The sequence below is a fragment of the Magallana gigas genome, chromosome 1 (assembly GCF_963853765.1).
Source record: "Magallana gigas chromosome 1, xbMagGiga1.1, whole genome shotgun sequence".
Classification (NCBI taxonomy): domain Eukaryota; kingdom Metazoa; phylum Mollusca; class Bivalvia; order Ostreida; family Ostreidae; genus Magallana; species Magallana gigas.
The window spans coordinates 61,244,529-61,268,313 of NC_088853.1; the positions used below are offsets into that span (position 1 = coordinate 61,244,529).

General features: G+C 31.9%; 2 protein-coding genes across 2 annotated transcripts in view; both read right to left on the bottom strand.

Moving 5' to 3' along the window:
• Positions 1–23,785, bottom strand: part of LOC105346730 (neurogenic locus notch homolog protein 1-like) — a 355,622-nt gene that overhangs the window by 118,838 nt on the left and 212,999 nt on the right. The window lies entirely within an intron of this gene.
• Positions 10,666–23,684, bottom strand: LOC105340359 (uncharacterized). The gene is made up of 6 exons (XM_011446375.4): positions 23,325–23,684; positions 18,585–18,722; positions 17,724–17,936; positions 16,813–16,868; positions 15,162–15,299; positions 10,666–12,145 (listed from the first exon to the last, which is right to left on the bottom strand). Exons 1-6 carry the CDS (start codon positions 23,646–23,648, stop codon positions 12,106–12,108), a joined length of 909 nt encoding a protein of 302 aa, XP_011444677.2. The 5' UTR covers positions 23,649–23,684; the 3' UTR covers positions 10,666–12,105.

Sequence of the window (23,785 nt, forward strand, 5' to 3'; positions counted from 1 at the left end):
AATATTTAGCTCTGTTTGAACGACAAGGACGAAGGATGAACCAAATTAACCAACAAGAAAGTACTTAACTTTGTCCATTTGTAAATTATAAAAGGCCTTATTAGTGGTGTCGGCCATTTCACTGTTCGACCATAGATATCATCAGGCCTTACTTTTGTGACGCGGCTCGAAACGTCAACAATGAAATGTTGCAACCTTCATTTCTTGCATGAATCACCCAAGCCTTTAATTTTTTGAACATTTCCTTTCTTTTTCAGTAAGATTTATGTATTGTATATTTTATATTCTTTTTTGAAGACACTGAAAGAACACAACTGACTTTGACAGGCAGTACAGGAAAAGGATCAGTTTCTATAGAAAAGACTACCAATACTAAAGAATAGAGAAAATGGGATAAGAAAATACAAGCATGTAGAGCAATGAGCCAAAACCTAAACTCTAACGACATTTTGTCGAAATTACATGCAAATGAGCTGCTGGTTGCCAAGTTTTTCTCTCTCCGCATACGATCTCAGGAGGGGAAATTATTACTTGAAGAAATGACCAACAAAGGAAATTTTATTAAAAATTCTAAAGTTTTAGGGAGTGGGCATGGAGAAAGCATACATATACCTTTTAAGTGTCCCAGTCAAGAACAAAAAGTATCGGTAAATGAATTTTCTCCATTTGAGTACTGTCTGTGGTTTTTCATAGATACTGATCTTTGAAAGCATCAGAAGAATTGTCATGGTTAGCCCAAGAATGAAAAAAAAACTAAATCGTAGTGTTAAAGAATTCTAAGTCGTAGTGTTAAAGCAAGAAGTGCATTGCTTTTGTCTGTATGTGATTCTGGAAATGAGAAACGACGAGATAAAGGAACACATGGTGAGAAAAGATCCATTTATTCTTCAATATGGAAAAAAAACTGTTTAAAATAGAAGAGAGAAAAAACAATAGACATTTTATAAGTCAAAAGATCAGGGAATTGGGAAGATTTCTGCAAAATGTTGCAAAATTATAAAGGCTCAGACCTAATCCGATGGTGACGCAATCAGAAAACAAGAAGTTGATGACATTTTTGAGTTAGGCAAAATGAAATGAAGTGATAGAGTATCGATTTTAGCTTACCAATCACTTCAAGGAAAAATGTTAAGTATTAAAAATCATCTAAAGAAGTTCTCATCAACTTAAACAGAATGTCACAGAAAAAGTATGGTATGAACTGGCTAAAGTTATTTCATGTCAAATAACACTTCTTAATCGTCGTCAAAGTGGAAAAACATCAAGGATGAAGGTTGCTGAATATTCGCTTGCACCAAAAAGACAGATGAAGTAACCAGCAAGTACTTGACCCCGAAACAAAGTCTCTTTTTTGTTGACTGATAAAACAAAAAGCATCGTAGATTTGTGAATGAAAACAAGGAAGAGCGTGGAGATTATCCCCGAAAACCTTTATGTGTTTGCTGTTCCTAAGAGTGTTCATTACATCAGATGCAGGTTAATTACAACCAAATTGGACATAAAGCATCCTTATAGAAATGTTAATATAAATTGCAGAATTGAAGTGCCAGTTTCTGTTCAAAATGAGAAAATCCTAAAAACTGTATTTAAAATGTGGGTGCGTTTTTGGTAGTTGATTTTAATCAATTCTCCTATGCAGTTACTCAAGCAAACCGAAACTGAAACAGTGTTTGTACCTAAGCACAAATCATCACCGCTGACAAGAGTTAGTTCTTAAAAATAAACGATAAATTCGATGTAATGTACGCTGAAGCAATTTTTTAAGGGAACCATACAAGCACAGTTATGATCATTGTTATTAGGGCCCCGCAAGAATTTGCAGGTGCCCTATGGTAATCACTCTGTCCGTCCGTCCGTCTGTCACTCTTCCGTCCACAAATTTTTTTGTTTTTGTTTAATAACCTTTTTTATGGTTGCCCAATTAAATTTAGATTTGGTATGGTAGTTCAGTAGGCAGAAATACATATTTTGATGCTACGTTTTGTTCTCTATGTCTTCTGGTTTGGAGCTGGGGTGGTGGGGTAGATTCCTTAACTATGCATAAGAACGAATGGGCAAAGAGAGATAACTGCGGAGAATGTTACCATCCCTGTATACTTGGAAGACTGTGCAATATTTGTCCTTTGGGATTAATTAACCTTCCACATAAAGAAAATCCTAAGCTTTATCTGTCACATTGAGATTAAGTACTGCACTGCCTGTGTCTGCAAATGAACTTTGTTGTGAAGTCAATTTTGATTGATATGTAGTATTGTGTACATTCTTTGAAATATGGATTTAAAATATAATATTCATACTTTATCTTGGTTAAAAAACCGTACACATAGATTTATGATAATTTTATTGAATTCTAAAATTAAGATATATATTAAGATATCCCTTTTCACTATTTTATTTTTTAATTATTTTTTTTCTGCTTTAATGCTGTTAATTTTAACAGGTAATCAGATAATAACCCCATTCTGTCATTTCTGAAAAAAAAATCTTGTAAATTTAGAAGAAAAGGATGAGAGAGCAGAACAATTAATCCCCTGGGATTAATTATCTTGGCAGCTGCAGAAAATTTTGAGGCTTATCTCTATCTGTCATATGAAGATTAATGAACACCTTTGTCTGCAACTGATGTTTGTTTTGAAGTTGAGGTCAACCTTGGGTGATACAATGTATTTGCATTCACTGAAGGCTTGCATTTTATAAAACACCTGTTTAAATCTTTTTTAAATACACATTTAATTTGGTTTATTTATAAGACATGAGGTTATCCCTGTTTTAAGCAGATACAAGGTTACTTTTTTGAGTTTTTGGACTTTCAGGAATTATCTTAAAATTTTAAAAATACAGTTGTTACTTATAATTTTAATATTTTTTTTTTGCTGCGATATATTTAACCCCCCTCTATTTTTCATTGCTATTGGAGAGGGGTTTCAAAATATTGCTATATATTGCAGTTCTTTACATCTTATGCCGGGCATTTATTTTTCATTATTGTTAATATAAAGAGGATGGAATTCAAAGTTTTTTCACTTCTCTATATTAATTGTCATAGCGGGACCCTTCCTGACTGGTCAATTTTCTAGTTATAGTCTGTCCCAAATATTTATGCTGCATATTTAAACGATTTTTAATAAAAATACACATACCTGTGACAGAAGTGCAATTAAAATCGATGAAAGGGAAAATTCCAAGATAACTTCATTCACACATTATCATTTTCCCCTCGAAAACTCCATTATCATTTTCTTCTCAAAAACTATTAGGCCAGAAAAGCTAAAATTTGAGTGGAAGCATCCTCAGGAAGTGTAGATTTAAGTATGTTTAAATCATAGTCCCCGGGGGTAGGGTGGGGCCACAATTCGGGGATCAAGTTTTACATAGGAATATATAGAGAAAATCTTAAAATATTTTCTTCTCAAAAACTATTAGGCCAGAAAAACTCAAATTAAAATGGAAGCATCCTCAGGAAGTGTTGATTCAAGTTTGTTCAAATCATGGTCCCCGGGGGTAGGGTGAGGCCACAATTGGGGAATCAAGTTTTACAATCTTTAAAAATATTCTGGGAAAGTTTTCGGTCCAAAACTCAGTACTTAGTGTGAAAGCACAGGTTATTAGATTAAAGGTAGATTTAAGTTTGATGAAACCATGATTCCCTAGAGAATAGTGGGGCCACGAAATGGGGAGGGGGCGGTTTATAGGAATAGAGAGAAATCTTCTTACAGGTACAACAACAAAAGGGGCTTGGTATTTACCAAAAAATAAGAGGTGAATAAAAATTGGCAGATTTTCAATTTTTTTTAGCAAGATCTACTGTACTCAATTGTCAAAATATTTTGATACTGTAATGCTAATTTGATCAGAATTAAGGCAATTGTTGCTCAGGTGAGCAATGTGGCCCCTGGGCCTCTTGTTTGATAAACCTGAGTGATAATCCGTTAAGGGCGAGATCCCTTTTTCTTTTCTTGTTTAAATCTATGAATTCTTTATAACTTGTTTTGTTTGAAAAACATATACACGCCCTGTTCATTATATTCCTATAGAACTTAAACTTTAAAAATCTGGGGTAAATATTGCATTCTATTATCGCATAGCCCCCTAACTCCGTCACTACCCTAACTCCGTCATTTTCGGGAAACCCCTCGCCGTTTGAAATCAAGTGCGATTATCACGTCATTTTTTGCATGTCAAAAATCTTCAATTAAGTGTCAACAATTTACAACGGTTAAATTTAAGAATGTGTTCAAACATAACAAAATTACACCATGTTCATTTTATGCAACAATAATTGCGTGAAATCAGCTAACACCTTTTCACGGGTGCACTAAAATAACGATATTTCTGACATGCGGGCCTATTTGATTATTTACAGTGGTCAGTCATTTTAAGAGAGGTCAAGATGAAACATTTTACATGTAATTTATTTTTTACTAAGGTTATCAATACATTTTTTTTCAGTCCGCAACAGCCTTTATTCACTACACTTGATGATAACGTCAAATCGCGCATGCCGTAATTTTTGCCTTATACAGGGTTACAGATAAATACGCGATGTCAGTATTTAGAATATGCTACATTTATTAAAAATGTAATAAATAAATAATATTATCATTAATATATTCATTATTGGTATGATATATGAAATATGTAAGGACAGTAATCAAACGTCATCCATAAATTTTGAAAAGGTCATTGTTACAAGGACCCACTTTTTTATTCTGGTGATCATTTCACTTTTGGTGAAATGATATGTGAAATGATATACAATTTAAATTGTATACACTGATTTTACTTATTATAACTTGGCCTAGATACAAGTTGAGTTTAAACTAAATTGTTAATGTGTCTTCATTCCCTGCTGTATCATAGATCATGTGGGTGACGGAGTTAGGTTCATAAGTTATGATAGCACATGTGATAAACGTCGTTTTCAGAGGGCTTATTTAATTAATATTAAAAAATATTGTTGTTAATAATTTTATAAATTATAACGTTTCATGTTATATTTAGTGATTGCAAATGATAAAAACCGCAAAAAATAATTTGCAGAGAAACGCGGAGTGTTTTCTGCTTATGGTGACGGAGTTTGGGTACTCGGGGATACATTAGGCATATAGGGAAAAACGTTCGGTTAATCAAGTACAAACAATTGTGAATATACAAGATAAAGTGGTTTATAAATGATCACTGGTTTTTATTTGTAGCTGACTGTTTCGGGAGTACAACATTACCGAACCCAATGAACAACATGAAGTTCACTACATTGGATCAAGACAATGACCTTCGGTCAGGAGCAAACTGTGCTATCAGGACAAACGCAGGATGGTGGCACACAAGCTGTGCTAACCCAAATGGTCTCTACCTAAGAGGGGAAAACTCATTGGGTAATCAAGGGGTCACCTACGGACCGTTGCGAGGTGTTTTTAATTCGATGAAACCGACACAGATGATGGTCAGAAGAGTAAGAGTAAGTTAGGTGATGGAGCTATGTGGGTCCGACGGACTGTATGCAGTACTAACTCATTTATACGCTTACTTTTACTATGTACATTTTTATATCCTGACCAAACATTTCGTTTGTATATCAGAAACGTTAACGTATAATGAGTGTAACGATGTATCTGAATCGTTTAAAATTTCGTTTTTAAATTATTATTTATCTTTTTGTTGTGAATATTTATAAAAATAGTTCTGACACCAGTTGGTTTTATTAATTATCATATATTTTGGGGTGATATTAGACTCCTCCATATTGTGACGTACCTCATGTAGAAATAAACAATAGAACTAGAATATAATTTCAAAATGCTTTCTTTCCTAAAACTGCGCGAAAACTGCTATTCATTTTACAGTTTAAGGTCAGACGACATCTTCATCGAGCATCATTTTAGTATCTCCTTGTAATAAAGAGTTCCACTAAAAATTATCATTTTTATAATTATTTTTAAAATGATAAAAATTTACTTGTAAATGGATCTGTGCCTAGATGGCCGAGTGGTTTGAGCCATTGCAGCTCAATGCCACGGGCCCGTTTCTCAAAAAGGCGTAAATCTGGGCTGAAGTTAGTCCGACTAACAAAGTTACGCCAATATTTAGTCGGGTCTAAGTTGCGTTTCTGAAAAAGGCGTAAGTTAGGGTTTAAATGTCGAAAAACTTAAACATCTCCACTGAGTACTAAGCATGCGCATATCGTATTTTGTTTTGCTTTAAGGCTATGATTATATGTAGTGGATCAATTTTCCAATTCATAGTACATGTAGTACCCGAAAGTACGCATGTTATACTTTACCACTGAATGTGCATAGTTCAAGCTGTTCATGACATTTTATATTAATAAAAGTAGAACAAATGCCTATACACTTCTTAACATAATGAAAATTTAGAGAAAAACAGTTGATATGAAAGCGGCATATATAAGAGGTTTCAAAAACCAAATATGTGACAATTAAATGCATTGTAGATGATATTCGGGCACAATCTTACATATTGATTGAACGAAACAATACATAGCAATTAACTTCAATGTTCGTGTAAATTTCAAATATTTATAGAATACATGGACAAGGTACAGTAGATATGCCCCAATACGTCTGCAGAATGAGAAGTATGCTTCATAGACACTGTAGATCTTTAGACATTTTCAGATGCTGGGATAAGGCTTGATTCTTTTTTATCAATTCACTATATTATTTATAGAAAATAATATGACCATGAGTATTACAGCAACCAACTGAAATCGAAAATATCTGCTGTATAAATAATATTACACGAACCTTGTCCATCTTCTGTTCCAATATTGAAAGAATGTAGACAATGACATGGAAACGATTTTTGATTTTTGATGCGATTCAAATGATAATACATGAAGTTTTGAAAGATATTAATATCAACAATTAACTAAAAAAATAATTATCAACATTTGAGACCGGGGTCTCACCAACTCCCTTTCCTGTTTTTGGTTTAAATCGATCGATTGTTTTGGTTTTTTTCGGGGGGGGGGGGGTTGAAAGTATTTGTCTTAATATCTAATATTAAGTAACTTAGGTAACAGCTGTGACTTGGCGAAGTCACGACCGAGTGAATCTGTTTGCAAGTGTAGAAAGACGGAAATATAACCCTATATTCCTATTTAAAGAAAGTTTTATAAACTAGACTCTTGTTGCTATAGCAACAAAAAGGTCTTCCGTTCCTCATGTATTCATCTGTACAAAAAATCCGTTTATCTTTTAAACAAAAAATGGATATAATGTATACTGTAAAAGAATTTTCTAGAAATAAAAACAAAGACAAAATGTCAATTTTTGAGTACTTTTTGTGACGACCGGAAGTTATGCCGGATCGTACAGATCATAGTAAACATATCTTTATATATTGCTCTATCTTTTCTGAAAGTTTGGATGTTCAAAATTTTGTTTGTTATAATATCTCTTTTAAAGAAAAGGTTTTTGTCATGGGACCGGAAACGAACGAACGGAAGTGATTAAGAAATTGAAAATACATATTTTAGTACATTTACCTACGATTCGTAACTGTTCATCACACTGAGTAAAATGTTTAAAAAATTCTAAAGTTAAAAAAAATGCTATTGCTTGAACGCTTCGAGTGAGAACCGGAAGTGACGAACGACCAAATGAAACAAAAGTTGATTATCCATAAAAGTTTTGGGTCTTGATCTCCCACAGTTTCTGACATCCTGCGGGTACTTTGTTTTTAAAAAGAAGGCGTCCTGTGATATTTGAGATGTCTCACCGGAAGTAGAACTTTTTATGTTTTATTACCATGCATAGATGACCTTTTGTTATTTTATAGCTAAAATTTTACTTCAATGCTAAATAACCAAAAATAACCAAAATATTTTTAAAAAATCAAAATTGGGTGTACTTCCTGTGACGACCGGAAGTTACACCGGACGAAACAAAATAGTGTTCACACATGTACATCATCCCACAAAGTTTGGTTGTTCAAACCATTACCGTTTTTGAGATATCGTCGAAATTAGGTTTTTTTTTGTCTCGGGACGGGAAACTGACAAACGGAAGTGCTCAATGACATATAGATTTGTTACTTCTTATTTACTTGCCTATATAACATTATTATTTATCAAAGTAGCTAAAACTATCGCATAAAATAGTTAAACGGATAAACAGCTTGATTTATTTGAACTCTTCAGGTGTGGACCTGAAGTGACGGAAGGCAAAATGAAACTATTAAAACATATCTTCATTCAAATGTCTTTAACCAGTGAAAGTTTCGTGTCTTGATCACTTACAGTTTCTGAGATCTTGCGGGTACAAAAAATGTTTTAAAAAAGCTAGCTTCCTGAGATAATCGAGATATCTCAGCGGAAGTAGAATTTTTTTGTTTATTTAACATTGCATGGATGACATATGTAAGGATCTATATAATATCTTTATTCTACGGAAAGTAAATTAAATACGTAAAAACAGAAAAATTTGAAGAGCTTCCGGTGACGACCGGAAGTTATGCCAAACAAAACAAAAATGTTTAAACACATCTACAACTATAGCTCTATCATCCCTCAAAGTTTGGATGTTCAATCTTTATCGTTTCTGAGATCTCGATGTGACAAGCTTTTTGTCGCGGGACAGGAAACGGACGACAGGAAATGAATTTTCAAAAAATGAAAAAAACATCTCGAGATATGATTATTCTCTATCAGTCCTAAAAAACTTCAAGTAAATCTATCGAGCCATCTCTTAGAAATCTGGTGGACAAAAACTGGGGAAAAAATAATATCATCCATCAATGTGAAATAGAAACATATGATATACCAATAAAAAAGAATAGTTCAGTGACGACTAACAGTGATACCTTTTTATTAATATTGGCTACTTCATTTTTTCAGTCTGCATTTCAAGTTTGAAGTTCCTTAGTACATTAAAAGAACAAAACTGAGTTAAAAAACCAATTAAGTGACAGTTGAAAGCATAACACCGGACACTGTAATTTTTCTGATTGCTTCCTGTGACAATCGGAAGCAAAATCTAATAACAATGTTATATTTTAATACCAAAGTATATCAACTGTGAGGTTATTTCTTAATGTTTCATACATAGGGCGATTTCACCATGCATCGGACACCTTTGGATTTTCCCCTTTGTTCACGCTGCAAATGTCGTCCAAATATAAATAAAAATTATTGGAGAAAAAATTGTGAAATTGTTAAAAATGTAGAAAATAAAGCAAATTAATGAAGTGTTGAACTATTTCACCATGGATCGGACAATATTTACCAAGCATCGGACAGCTATAGCAGTACAGTAGAGATTAAAAATAACAACATTTTTTGGTTTTAATGTAAAAATACAAAGGTTTGGAAAAACTAATTAATTCAATTGCTATTCATATTTCTCTTAATGTAAATCCACAAATCTACATATAGGAATTTAGAATAGTGCTTCTGTTTAAAGGAATATTTATCATAAGGGGTTCTTTATCGTGCCAGCTCCTACAGGAACTTTGGACTGAAAAGGGAGTGTCCGTAAAACTCGATTTTTAAGAGGTTTGAGGAAAATGTTTGTATCAATTATAATTTTTATTTTACTTCACATTTAAAGTATATCACAAGGAATGGGCACATAACTTCCATATTATTAGAAGAAATCATGCAGGGAAAACTGTCCGATGCATGGTTAACTTTTGTCCGATCCATGGTGAAATGTACATATGGTGCAATAATGACCTTGACATTAATTGTTGAAATTTCTTGGACTTATTTTACTCAAATTTTGTTTCAAAACTTACTACTAATTATTTTACGCAGAGAGTGCACTTTCACTAATTCACAATCAAACGCACAACATTCAAATAATGCTTTAGTGTAAAATCTTCGTAACTAAACTTTCAATAATGGCGTATTTGATGTCATTTTAAGATGTCTCGTTTGCTATTTCTTTGACAATGTGACTGCCAAATTCTTAATACTGATAAAGTTCATTTGTTCTAATTCAGGAATATACGAAACAACACATGAAAGCATGCACATTTATTTGTATATTTATAAATAAAGTTGTCCGATCCAAGGTATGTGTCCGATGCATGGTTAAATTACCCAACTGGCACTGTACCAGTTATCGGCTATAATTTTACGTTTTCCTTTCGTGTTTCCTTATTTCTTGATATATTGGAATAAAACTTTTCTTACTTTAAATTGTGAACTCCTTATCTATCCATCGGTTAGATTATACCATCATTTAGAACCCAAAACATATTGTTTCTGTGCTTTTTAGCAAGCCCCGAATTTGCCTAGGTTTTATGATTTACTGTACCAGTTATCGGCTTCGTGATAATAACATAGTAAAATCCTAGTACATGTTGATTTTATATTCTGCAAAGTGTTGATTGAATTCCCGGTATGTCCCTTGCAGGGTCAGCCTATAGGTCGTAGGGGTTATTATACATAAATTAAATTCAAAAAAATATTCTTTTATCATCATACGGTAATACACACAATCGTACGCTAATCAATGCATGATTATACAATCAGGCGTTCAACTGCGCCATGAATCTCTTGGAATTTAGTGAGTTCCTTTTCTTTATAAATGTTATATGTATTGATATTATATGTCAAATCAAAGAAGGGATATAATTACGTATCACAAAGAGGTCATAATCTATTTTTAACTTATTACGTCAGTTTCCCCACAGCTGAAAGTGCAAAGATGTAAATCAGCGGTAAACAATGATCGTTAAAGCTCATGTTTAAAACATATTGAAGAAAGTTTTCAAGCAAACTTACTTATCTTTATTAGAAACTGATGACTGAATTAAAAAATCTCGGATATTCGTGTGCTATAGACCCGAACCCTCAGTTTAGCCGATAACTGGTCTTGGCCGATAACTGGTACAGTACCAGTATGTATAAATATCATTTGGTTACCAATCTATCAAGACAACAAAAATTAAAGATACATTTGTTTAATTTGAGTGAAAAATCATTCTAAATCCATGAATAGTTTTAGTTCAAAAATAGAGAAATACCTTAACACATGCAGAACCTAAAGTATACTTTATATAAAAACAGAAATAAAAAGTTATAGACTGAATGCATGTTATATCACGTTACAAAATTGTGCAGAAGCTTTAATAAACAAGTGTTTATTATTCCTGTTACAGAACACTTTCAAAATATATGAATACCGGGTACTTGTTGTCCAAAAAATAAACAAGATTTTTAGGGAGGAAAAGGTATTCACACATTTATTATTTTAAATTTGAAAAATGTGCATAAACTATTAAGCTTTAGTACACAAGTGTGTAATATTGCTATTACAGGGCAAGTTGAAAATCATGAGCACTGGTTACTAAAAATTAAACACAAGATTTACAGGTAGATGACTAGAACAAAGTTATTAAGTTACCCACATATGCCATATTACGTTTTTACATTGTGCAGCAGCTTTAATAAACAAGTGTGCATTTTTTCTGTTACAATGCAATTTCAATATATGATCACTGCATTCAAAAAATAAACACAATATTCAAAGTTATCTACTTATGTTATATCACGTTTATAAAATTTGCAACAGATTTAGTATACATTAGTGTGTAATATATATTGGTGTCAAAAGCAATTTCAAAATATATGACCACAGGTTGTCAAAAAATAGACACAATTTAAGATTCTTATAAAGAAGATATGAAAGAGATACTAACAATATATGTTGATTAAAAAGAAAGGATCTTATTTGTGGTGTTATCTCTGAACTGATTAAAACATGGCTGTCCATCATGTTTAGTAATATTTTACAAATAAAAAATGGAAGGTAAAAAAATTCAATACCGCCTGAAATATACATGTAACTGCATGCGAGACACACTTTCTTCATTAACTTTATGCATAAGTACTATGAACTGATTAAAACACGGATGTCCATCATGTTTAGTAATATAAAAAATGACAAAAAATGGAAGGTAAAAAAATTCAATACCGCCTCAAATATACATGTACTTGCATGCAAGACGCACTTTCTTCAACTTTATGCATAATATGTATTTATATAGTCTTTACATATTTCCTCCATGCACAAAGTTTTGCATTTATTAGCAAAAGTTGAATGCGTTTACCGGTACTCTCTGAAATCTTCACAATTTTCAATCTTTTTTTTGTTTCTTTGCTGGATTGCACACTTCCCTGAAAAAAAAATAATAGTGAACATGAATGGGTTTATATAATTGTTACAATTCTACCTCTGGTTACCAATTGATAACGAAGAGGAAAGTCTATATCTGAAACCTTTATAAAAGTTCTTGAGATAAAAATTTGAACGTCAAGATACCTAGTATATTGAATATATGATTGGACCAATAAGGCTAAATAGTATAGTGGTGGAAAATACATTTGTTACATGGAATGATAATTTGAGACGTTTTTGATCGAAAGTTTTGCTTGGGGGTGGGGGTGGTGTACAGGGGGCCATCCCCCAGAATTTTTTTTTTTTTTTTTGGGGGGGGGGGGGGTTAAAAGCATGCCAAATCTTGCATTCTGGCTTTATTTTTGTTGTAAAATTGTCACTAAATAATAAAATAAATTTTTTTCCCTAAATAAATCTTATTTTAATAATAATGAAAGAATTTTAAAAAGGCAAGTAGCATTAGACCTATATATTTACATTTTCAGTGTCTTTGTCTGTGATAACACTACTAATTGATTTTGTAATATACAGTCCAATAAATTCAAATGACATACTTGTTGGGGCACAAGCGGGGTTTGGATAGTTATTATTTTAATTTTAATCGTACAACCGCTGAAAATTATGAAATTATAAGTAATAAGGAATCAGTCTTTGCATTGGTATTATGAAGTGATAATTTTGGTAGGGCATGATCAAATCTAGCATTAAGCCCTTTGGGCTTTATTGGATATGATCATACCTGACCAAAATAATAACCTCATAATAATTGAAGAATTTTTCCTTGTGTGTTCCTTAAATAAATTTCTCAAATTTTTTATTTTAAAAAAAAAGTATCAGTGCAAAGATTTATATCAAGCGAATCCATCTATTGTTACAGAAATAAAGAGATTCTAAACAGAACCCATAATAATGAAAGCTGAGAGACAGAGTTATTTCAGACTGACAATTCAAAATCTTGGTAGTGAATATTTTGAATTTGTATACATATTTTTTAAAATGTTTACACATTGCTTTGAGTGATAGGATGGTATTTAAAACTTCAGTAGACCTGCACGACAAGCTTTATGATTTGTTTATTAGCAAGCCCTAAGTTTCAATTGTCTAAGGCTAGGAGGTTTTCGTCAGTGTCTAACCCTGCAACAAGGTATAGTCTTAGGTATTTCTTGCTATCTAATTAAGCTCCAAAAGTATATAACAAACACTCCAAGTTGTCAATAAAATATAAATTAATGCTTTATTAAAGTACCCAGATGTTAAGTCTCCTGTTTAAAAGAATTTTATTATCAAGGATGAAATTTCAGGGATAGACATGAACTTTTTAATGCACTTAAGGTAGCTCCATACTCGTAAAATTCTCTGAGGAAAGTTGAAAAACTGAACTGATTTCGACTTAATAGACTTAAATGTCATCAATTGTTAGAAAAAATATACATGTCATCACACTTTTTGAGATACCAGATAAACATAAAGTATATTTTAGCATTAGAAATATGTATTTTTTTTCTGTTAAAGGTAAAATCTTGTAGGCAGAAATTTGTTTTTCTTGTTTAATTTTAATGTCAACTTTATCAAAAAATTGAAATTACAAAAATATTTTAAAATTAATCGTTGGAATAAGAAAAACTATAGCATTTAGACATACAACTGAGAGAAAAGTCAGAAAAAGAGTTATTTCCCCTTTGCATAAATAAAATATATAAAAATTTGGAAATTTAGTATAAAATTAAGTGCGAAAATATCTTTAACCTACCAATAATTCTAATTACATCCATGTGATTATATTCACATAAAATAAATAAAACTATCTTGCACAATTTTTATAGAATTCAAAGTTTTACAAAAATGTGTGACGTCACAGAACACTGGATCTACTTTAAATTGCCCTTTGGGCAAGTAAACTGAAATTCTCACTCGCCCCAATGTAAAAAAGTGGTAGCCTGAAAATAGCAATGCAGTAAGAAGACAATATCACTTTCATTACCGGTAATTTTATTTGAGTAACTCACAAATATGACCAAATATGAACTTTTGTAAGCTCAGTTGCTGGATAAAACATTGATGCACCAGGTTTTTTGGCATATTAATTCATTAAATTTCATTTACTCTTAATAACATGTCTTGTTTAATTTTTTGATGGATGCTTCTCCACTAACAAATTATTAAAGGAAAAGATGGTAACAAAGCCATTCAAAGTGCAGTCATTGCTACCGATATTTTTAATGATCAAGATAAGTCTTAAGACGAATATATTCTATCTAATAAATTCTGTGGATAAGCAAATAAGATAACCTCCATCATGAAATACAGTTTTATCAAAAGAATGTAACATAATTATGAGATGAGGGTATAATTTATTAGAACTAGCAGGGCACATAGAATTAAATTTGATAATTGATTAAGTGTTTGTAGTGAATGACTTTTCTATAATCAACACTGGGGCCTTTCTGAGTTTCCTTGTGCAAAGTTGTGTAGTGAAAGTTTAATGTTATGTTTTTAAATTATTTCCATTAATTATTTTCATTAAAATTTTCGCTTGCCTGATCAGACAAGTTTAAAGTTTCACTTGCCTAAGGAAATTGGGCAACCGTTACTGTCTATCCTTGAATATATTTGCTTAATTTGTAATTCAGAGAAATACATTGCCTGTGTATTTTATTTAAAGAGATGCAAGAACTTGCAACTATTGAGTGTTACATCAAGTCAAAAGCTTCTTAAAGGTCTCAGTATGGTATAATGTCCCATCAACTTCATCGTTTTGAAAGTTACCTGTACACTGTGAAATCATTTTTATTTGTGGAGTCAATGTTCAGATGTAGGAAAAACTTTCATGGTTTGTTGGAGTGCAATTTTGTTGTAATAAGTATAATTTTAATAAATATAAAAAATGCTCATATATACATGATAATCATTTATGAGGAAATAAATTTGTAAGCAAGAGTTACCCTCGAAAGCAACGAAGATTGGTTCTCTGCGAACAATGATGATTCCACAGTAAATGCCATTTTCAATACTTACACATGAGTGATTGTAGTCCCTTTCGACATTCCCTTAATTGTTATGCTGTCCTTAAACTTCTTTCCTCCAAATATTTGAATGGCCGTTTTTGTGGGCATTTTGAATGTTCTGCTGTTCACAATAACGTAACTGTAGTTTCTGTAAAGTAATATTTTATTAGACATTATTTACAACAGTATCATATTCAAATTATCTTGACAATTAAGTACAGTACATCTACAAGAAAAAGTTAAAATTTATTCACATTTTATCAAAATCCTTTCGTTGTTTTAGATTTTCTTTATTTGCATTTTAAAATCCCCCCCTTGCCCTTTTTGTTGCACCAGTTTTGTTTAGGGAGTCATTGTGAACCTTCAATCTGCACAATCTGTGCTTTCATACAAGTGTCAGCTTTTTTTCACTGAACTGTTTTCAAGAAGATTTTAAAAGATTTTTCTGTTTGTTTTCCGATGTATGACCACCCCCCCCCCCCCCCCCATTGTGGCCCTAACATACCCCAAGGATCATGCTTTGAACAAACTTGAATCTACATTACCTGAGGGTGATTTCAAACAAATAGTTTTTCTGGTCCTAAGTTAAATTTTTGAGAAGAAGACCTTTAAAGATTTTCTATCAATATATATTCCTGTGAAAAACTAATTGAACTGCATTTGTTAATATTTTTCACAGATTTTTTGTGTGCTACACTATCTAAAGTAGTTTACATTAGCAGTAAAACTTTCAAGGTATCTATGAAATTGCTGGAGAAAATTTGAGTCAAGGTCAGTGCACTACTGACTGTTTTGTTGATGTGTTTGGTTGTACATTGAAAATGACTTAAGAGCACTCTCATCAAAGGATTCTTTATGCCAAGTTTGGCCCAGTGATTTGTAAAAATGTAAAACCTTTATAGATGAACAGACAAACTCCAGACAAAAGGGGATCAGAAATGCTCACAGGGGTAAAAAATTAAGTACAAGCTATTATATAAATAGTGCCTGTTTGGGAGAGTAACTGTTGAAATTGAAACCCCGAGATAACCATTGTCAAACGACGTGAAGCGGAGGTTGAAAATAGTTTTCGAGGGGTGTCAATTTCAACAGTTACCCTCCCAAACAGGCACTATTTATTTTATTATACTGAATGTCTTAATTTTAAAGAAAATTTTAATGCTTTTATATAAGAATAAAGTGAATTCTACAGCAAACTGTACGCGCATAATATATGCGCATGTAACCATTGGTTGTGTTACCCGTTGCCAAGTGCATTGCAAATGCTGAGGGTAATAGAACGGATTACCAACTGCATCTAAACCAATCAGATTTCAGTATTTAACATGAAAGCTTAATAGTCAGAAATGATTTTAAAAGTATTTCTTATTTTATACTATTCAGCAGTGTCAGTATCTAACCGGCATGTATGGATACTGCAATATTAAAGGAAAAAAAAATATTTGAAAAAATTAAAAAAAAATCCGACCGACTGACCCTACTTTTTTTCAGCATGAAACCGGAAACAAACCATTTTTTTTCTTAGGCCTAAAAATAATATTTAGTATGTCCTGAATATATATATGTCTCTTTGAATGATTTGAAATTTTCAAAAGATTGATTTGATCAAATGTTTAAATTCAAAGTAATACTGCTCATTAAATTGAAGAAAAAGTACATACTCAGAAAAGTTAACTGCCTCAATTTCTCCCTCAAATGTCCCATCTTCATCTGTTTCCTGCAAAGAACATAAATATTTAATTATTTTTAAAATAGAATAAAAAGAGTTATATGGCTTAAATCACTCACCTAAGTAAACTGAGAAACAGTTTTGTAACATTAATTAATTCTTCATTTTTCATAACAAATTTTGACCTTAATGGAGTTTAAGACATGTGGTAGAAGGTGCTATGATAAATTAAAATTTGTTTAAAGATTTTCCTGTAAACTATTTAGAATTTTGCATCCCACCTGTGGTCAATGTTTGAATCTGGGAGGGATGATTAGCTACCACAAACTGATGCATTATGGTTCTTGTAGAGATGTTTAGTCAATTTATTCAGGTGTTAAAATTTGAACCCCTTCCAGCCATGGAGAGAAGTGTTAGAGGGGATACGAGAATAATTTGAACAGTTAAGATTTTTTTTCTATCAAATGATATCACAAGTTACAGCATTAAAGCATTTGTGAAGATTTTAAAACTTTCTAATATTAAACTTTAAACATGTCCTGGAGGCAGGGAATTGGTCTGCATGTTAAATTTAGAACAATCTAGAATCTATCTACATGCTAGTGCTGTTAACTGACATATTGTGGCAATGAAGTTCTTCAAAAGACTTTCAAACATTTTATCCTCCCTCTCTCTCCACACACACACACACCTAGCTATATATGATAACTTTGACCCCCTCCTGGGCCGCAGTATTAGTCCATGGTCATGACTGTAATATGAATCTACTCTGTATTTAGAATATCAATAAATAGCAGCATTTATGCCCTCCCTTTATTATTATTTTTTTTGATTTCTGGTATTGAATTTTATTCTTTTCCTAAAGTAATTAAAACATTAGAATATCTGCAATCGAAGTTATACCTTCAACTCTGTAAGTACTGAAGAATTCAAGGAGATTTCTCCTCTCCATGAAGTGACATCCATGCCTGTGAGTGTTATTATCGAGTCTTGAGGAGGAACATCAAACAGAGCACAATTGCCCCACAGTTTGCATACAATTTTCGATGTTCCTTCCATAGATTCCAGTATTAGTTCTTTTCTTCTGCTGTTTGGCGACTCAATGAGATCCGAACTCTTTTAGTGAAAAAAAGGAAACATGTAGCCATTATCAGAGAACAAAGGGTATTGTAGAATACGAAATTGAGAATATTGGTAAAACTGGAATGAACTCCGATTCTCTGTGATTTCATCCATTTTTCATATAATTTCATAGTACTGCTATTAATAATTCTATTCATCATATTGCAAATTTTATGTTTACATATGAAACATCATAGAGTATAAATGGACCTCAAAGTAAAAATAATGAGAAACAAAAAAGATTGTCAGAATGTATTTTCTTGAATAAAAAATTTAATGTAGAAGGGGTTAATGTTACTTTGAAATCTTTTAATATTTAAACTTTATTTTAATTTATCCAAATTAATAGCATTGAGTAGTATTGAATCTATTGAAGAAATGATCGGGAGATCAAGATCAATCGAGAGAGAAAAGCCCTATGAACCATAATTTGTTTCATCTTCATTGAAAGCAAACCAGAAACCTGTTTTTGTTTGTTTGATTGACATTAATATGAGTGAATAGATAGAGCTAGACAACAATTGAATTATTTCTGCTGAGGTTTGTTTTGTGAAGGTGGGGTGGGTTACTATAACCAAGTGCAACAAGTTAATTGTTTTGTATGAAAGCCGGAAGTTGCCAACTCATTATGAAAGTACTTACCTTTCGTAAGATTCCTTTCACAGAAATGTGAGTTTTCACAGGGGTTTGGAGGGTTTCTTCCACTGTTTTTTCTGGTGGGTTTAAATAATTGTGTACTTTGCCACCATCATCAAGTTCAAAGGAGGCTATTTGAAATACCTGCATTGAAAATCAATACTTGCTTGTTAATTTTGCATTTCAAAGTAACTTTGAAAGTGTAGCTTTCCGAAAGATGACATCTAAATATTTTTTCTAAATATGTGCATGTAGTAAGTTTTTCGCCAAATTTGAAAAATAGAACTCATTAAACCTTTCCGGATAGTTGGTCCAATTGTATTTAATCAGACCTCATAAAATTTTTATCGGATTTATCAGATGGTCTGAGTAACCTTGGCAATTAACACTGCAGTCAGTTTTTATTTATTTTTAATAGAAGTATTGAAGATCATTTTTAAAGCATTAAATGTATTAACACCATGACTATTTTGGCCTGACTTAAGTCAGACCCTACATTAGGGGACATTTAATTTATAATTTTGGTGGAGGGTGTCCTGGTCGATAAAATTAAGAATTCAGTTTTCCTTACAAGTGTGTGGGAGAAGAAAAGCAGATACTTAAACATTACAGATGAGATATATATCGTGCATTATCACAATATGGACATATTACTCCCCCTGCCCCTAAGGCTTGAACCTCTGGCTTAGGGGCTATGAATTTCACAATTTAGGTAGAGGAGTTTGTGGACATACCGATACATTCAGTTTTATTCCCACATTTATGGATGTAAAGAAGACAATTTTCTCAGATTCCCAAAATCCTATGCATTATATCCTAAAATATAATTTATGTTATTGTTTAACACCAATATTTAATTAGGAATCTTATGTTCTTAAGTTCAAACTTGACAATAATTAATGATTTCCTGAAATCTAAAGTGAAAGTGTACATTTTAAATCAACAACATAATTGTTATTTTGTTAAATTTAGACGTTGTACACATCCCTGCTAGAACTACAGAGATATATAGTTATTATACATGTCCCTGATTCTGGGTGGTTGGGGGTGGGGTGTGTGTGTGTGTTTAAATAGACTATTTGAAATCATGCTTAGCCATTCTTAACCCGTTCATTCTGCATAACAGAAAAAGTTTAGTCACAGCTATTTTTAGTGAAAGAGAACATTAGAGTGGTGTTATATAAATTGTAGCTGCAATAATGTAGCCCGAATTGCAGACGTTTAGGCCCCATGACGGTTAGGCCCCAGGTAAGATGTTTAGGCCCCAACATGTTTAGGCACCTGTTGTTTACTAGAACTGTCCTAATGGGACTTATACCCCCGCAAGGCTAATTTCAAATAAGACAAATAATCAAATTGAATAATAAAGGTTTGGAACACATACAAAAAAAAAAATTCTAGAATTGTAAAAAAAAAATTAGTTAACAAAGAAAAATTAAAATCAAAATTGTCAGAATTTCACGGTAAATACATATCTATAACAGTAATACATTTACAAATTTATGTATCTGATGATATTTTTTTTTTTAATTTTAATTGATTTAAAGATTAGAAATACCAACAAAATGACAATAACCCCTCCCTTTGCAGTAAATGGAAATACCAGTAGCCTAGCAATGCTCTTTTGTTGATAAAACTTTCAATATCTTTCTAATAACAGTCTTGACAGATGCAATTAGTTGTTTCAAATTTTCCTCACTTTCCCTTATGGCACAATGGAACTCCATATCAGAAAATTGATCCCATAGGACTATGATTTTCTTTAATGAGCTTGTTAAATTTAATAAACTCCCAAAACATTACCATAATTACCATACTATGTAAAAATATGTAAAAAAAAAAAATAATTTAATATTACAAACAATTTTAAAATTGCCAAAACACTACAATCATATCTGTAATTTTGAATTTCATTTAAATTAATGCTCAATAGGGTCACTTCATCAATTTACTTGACTAATAAATTTAAACAACTTCTTAAAATAGTTTAACTTCTTTATTAATAATGATATTTATTTCCTTATAATAATAGAAACTTTTGGTTTACATGAAACAGTTTTTTAAAAAGTCCCAAAACCATCACCCATTTTACAGATTATCAATTTCCCCTAAACACATGCTCCATCTGAACCATGGCTCAGATAATGGCTCCCTTGGGACAAATGAATTCAGTCACACTTGTCTTTGATGTTCTCATTAGCTCCCAAGAATTTATCATTGACAAACAAAAACTTTGCAATGTCAGTTGATGGAATACTTATAAAAAATAATTTTTTTTATTAATTAAGACATAAAGACAAAAAAACCTCAATCTGGATGTTTTTATATAAATATATTTTAGAGTGTTTTAATACTATTAATTAATTAATAAAATCTGTAAGGATTACCTCCCTTACTTTTCAACATTAGTGTACAATATATAGAATAAGGAAAATGAAAATTGTCATAAAATCATTAAATCTTGTCTGATCTTTAAAAAAATGCAGGTGCACATCTTCAGATGGTGTTCAACATATGTACAAATTTTCAAACTGTTCCATGCAGTAATAAAAAATTCTATAGGGGGGACAAAGTTGCGTCTACAGACAGACAGACAGACGGACGGACAAGGTGAAACCAATATATCCCCCTAAACTTCGTTTGCGGGGGTATAATAATAATAACAACTGATAGTTGAAAGAACTTGGCTTTTAAGCACTTTGGAGCCAATAAATGCAATTTACTTTAATTTGTAGTAAACTAACAATCGTTACGCAAACATGGCGTTGTTTACTTCATATACAAGCTCTTGAAAAACTTTAAACACGAAAAACATTATGGTATAAACTTGCATGCACACGCTATCAATGATAGTATCATCCAGCATGGTTATGTGTCCGTGCTTTAAATCAGTTAATACCATGATCAAATCATACTATCATCACAAAGAAACGAACAAATGTTATATAAGGGGAAGTATTTCATTATTGATATTTCAAGAGAAGAAAACAAATTATTGCATTTTTTTCTATTATCGGAATTATACAACACTTGAATGTCATAAAATTGTTCAGTAAGCTTATTTATGGCAACTGATTTATACATAATATTTTTAAGAACCCTTATATATCCCAAAAGAATTAACCTACTTATTACCCAAATACAAGTGAAATATTATTTTTGTGATCATATTTCTATCTCCCAAAATAATGTAATTTTTCTGCCAATGAAGCTTAACTTGTATTTGGCCTGTCTTCTTTTGGAGACCAGTCTCTTCATTGTTTACTTCCAAAGTGAGGTGTGAAACCCTCATTGTATTACTAGAAGATCTCTTCATTATCTTCTCCTAATTAGCACCTATCTAGAGAGGGAGCAGGATACGGTGGGGGTGTTGTTTTAACAATTTAATTCATGTCATACACAAGGTAAATGAAAGTCTTTACCGTTTCTTTGATTTCTTAATAGAAAATCAAATACAGAAAATAATAGGATGGAACAAAATAATATGATATTTAAAAATTAATAAAGTATGCATAAGATGCACATTATACTTCTTTATAATTTTTAAAATAAATGAAGTTTAAATAATAAAATGTACATTATAATTAACTTATACAAATGTATGCTGGTGCCTAAACCATTATTCATTTAAAAAATAAAATTATAATTAACTTAGAAAAATGTAGACTGGTGCCTAAACATCTTGGGGCCTAAGCGTCTTATCAATGAAATGCCTGAACATCTTGGGGCCTAAAAGTCCTGCTACCGAGTGATTCACTCCCGCAACAATTTCGTCTGAAATCGTCTATAAATGACAATAACATCTGCATTTCTTACCTGAACTTAAACATTGTTGATGTCTATGGCATAAATAAATCCAAAAATATCAGGTATAGTCCATATATCGGTTATTTTTCGTGTATGTCAACAACGCAAGTTGAATATTTGTCCGCCATGTTTACTGACCTTGACCGGGTTTTATTTTGGGACAGCCAATGAGAATTTAGGAGCGGATCTTAAGCTGAACATAGGAATTCCCCTATTTTAAACATAATTAACGCGGTAAATATGAATTTTCTATTATTTACTATTTCCTGAAATGATGAGTAATAGAACGAGGTACCGTAGGATCTATTATTTACACGGATATTCACGTTATCAAGCCAATCAAAACTCCCAAGCGTAAATCCCTTAAAATCACGTGAGAACTGTCATGGCTGTTGAAAAAGACGACTGGTACACATGCAGATGTGTTTTATCTGGTTTTGATATATATACAGTTAGTTTTTTGAACCTGAATTTAAAATAATCATTTTATCTGAAGAAAATCAAATATAAAATCGATCTTTACAGACCGAAGTGAGCCGCATTAAAAAATTACCGAGATCCTATAGAATTGTACGAGCCCTCTCCATGCTCCAGTAGGCCATCAGATATAAATCGTAGACTCCGAGAGTTCTACATTATAGCAGCTATATATATTATAAGATCAGGTAGATGATCACAATTGTTAAGACAGTAAAAGTAAAAGTTTACTAAAAATATAGTTGCCTGTCACTTAAATAACGCAGAAAGACGACGTTCGTTCACTGACAATTAAAACACGAGTTCAATATGGTGTCTGCTGAATTTGCCAACATTCTTCTCTTTAAACAGGTTGGGAGAATTTTGATAAAATATATGTTGCAGATTGCCAGTTAGTGCTAACGTATACAAACTATAGGCCTACATGTATTCATATGTTAAATTTAACACTCATAAACTTACCCTCGAATTTTCAGATATCCTGATACTTTCTGCTCCTACGTTTGATGCGTGGACCATAAGGAAAGCACCCTTTTCAAACGTTTCTCTTAGTTTAGGAGGGAAAAAAATGCTTTTTATGGCGTCGTTGGTTTTATCATACACTACTGTGGACATGTTATCGTTTCGTGTGTGCGGTTCAGCCATCACGTAAATTCTTAATTTCAGCATGTTCAAGTTGCCAATTCCTATACTTCCACCTGTCTGGTTTGCCATCTTCTTCGTCTTTAACGGCACGTGCAGAATTTCGCGGGTTTTAGCTCCGAAGCAGCCCGAGTTTATAAACATCGGCTAAAATCGTTAAACTTTTAAAATGTACATTTTTGCATACTGATATGAAAATAATGTTTTATAATATCTTTTAACATTTTTACATTATACTGAAATATACTATTTTGTTTATAAGTATATTTTGGTAAATAAGT

Coding starts and splice junctions, on each gene's coding strand:
- LOC105340359 (XM_011446375.4), bottom strand. CDS start 23,648: ATGTTTATAAACTCGGGCTGCTTCGGAGCTAAAACCCGCGAAATTCTG. Junction 18,723..23,324: donor GGATATCTGAAAATTCGAGG/GTAAGTTTATGA, acceptor TTTTCAATGCAG/GTATTTCAAATAGCCTCCTT. Junction 15,300..16,812: donor GAGGCAGTTAACTTTTCTGA/GTATGTACTTTT, acceptor ATTACTTTACAG/AAACTACAGTTACGTTATTG.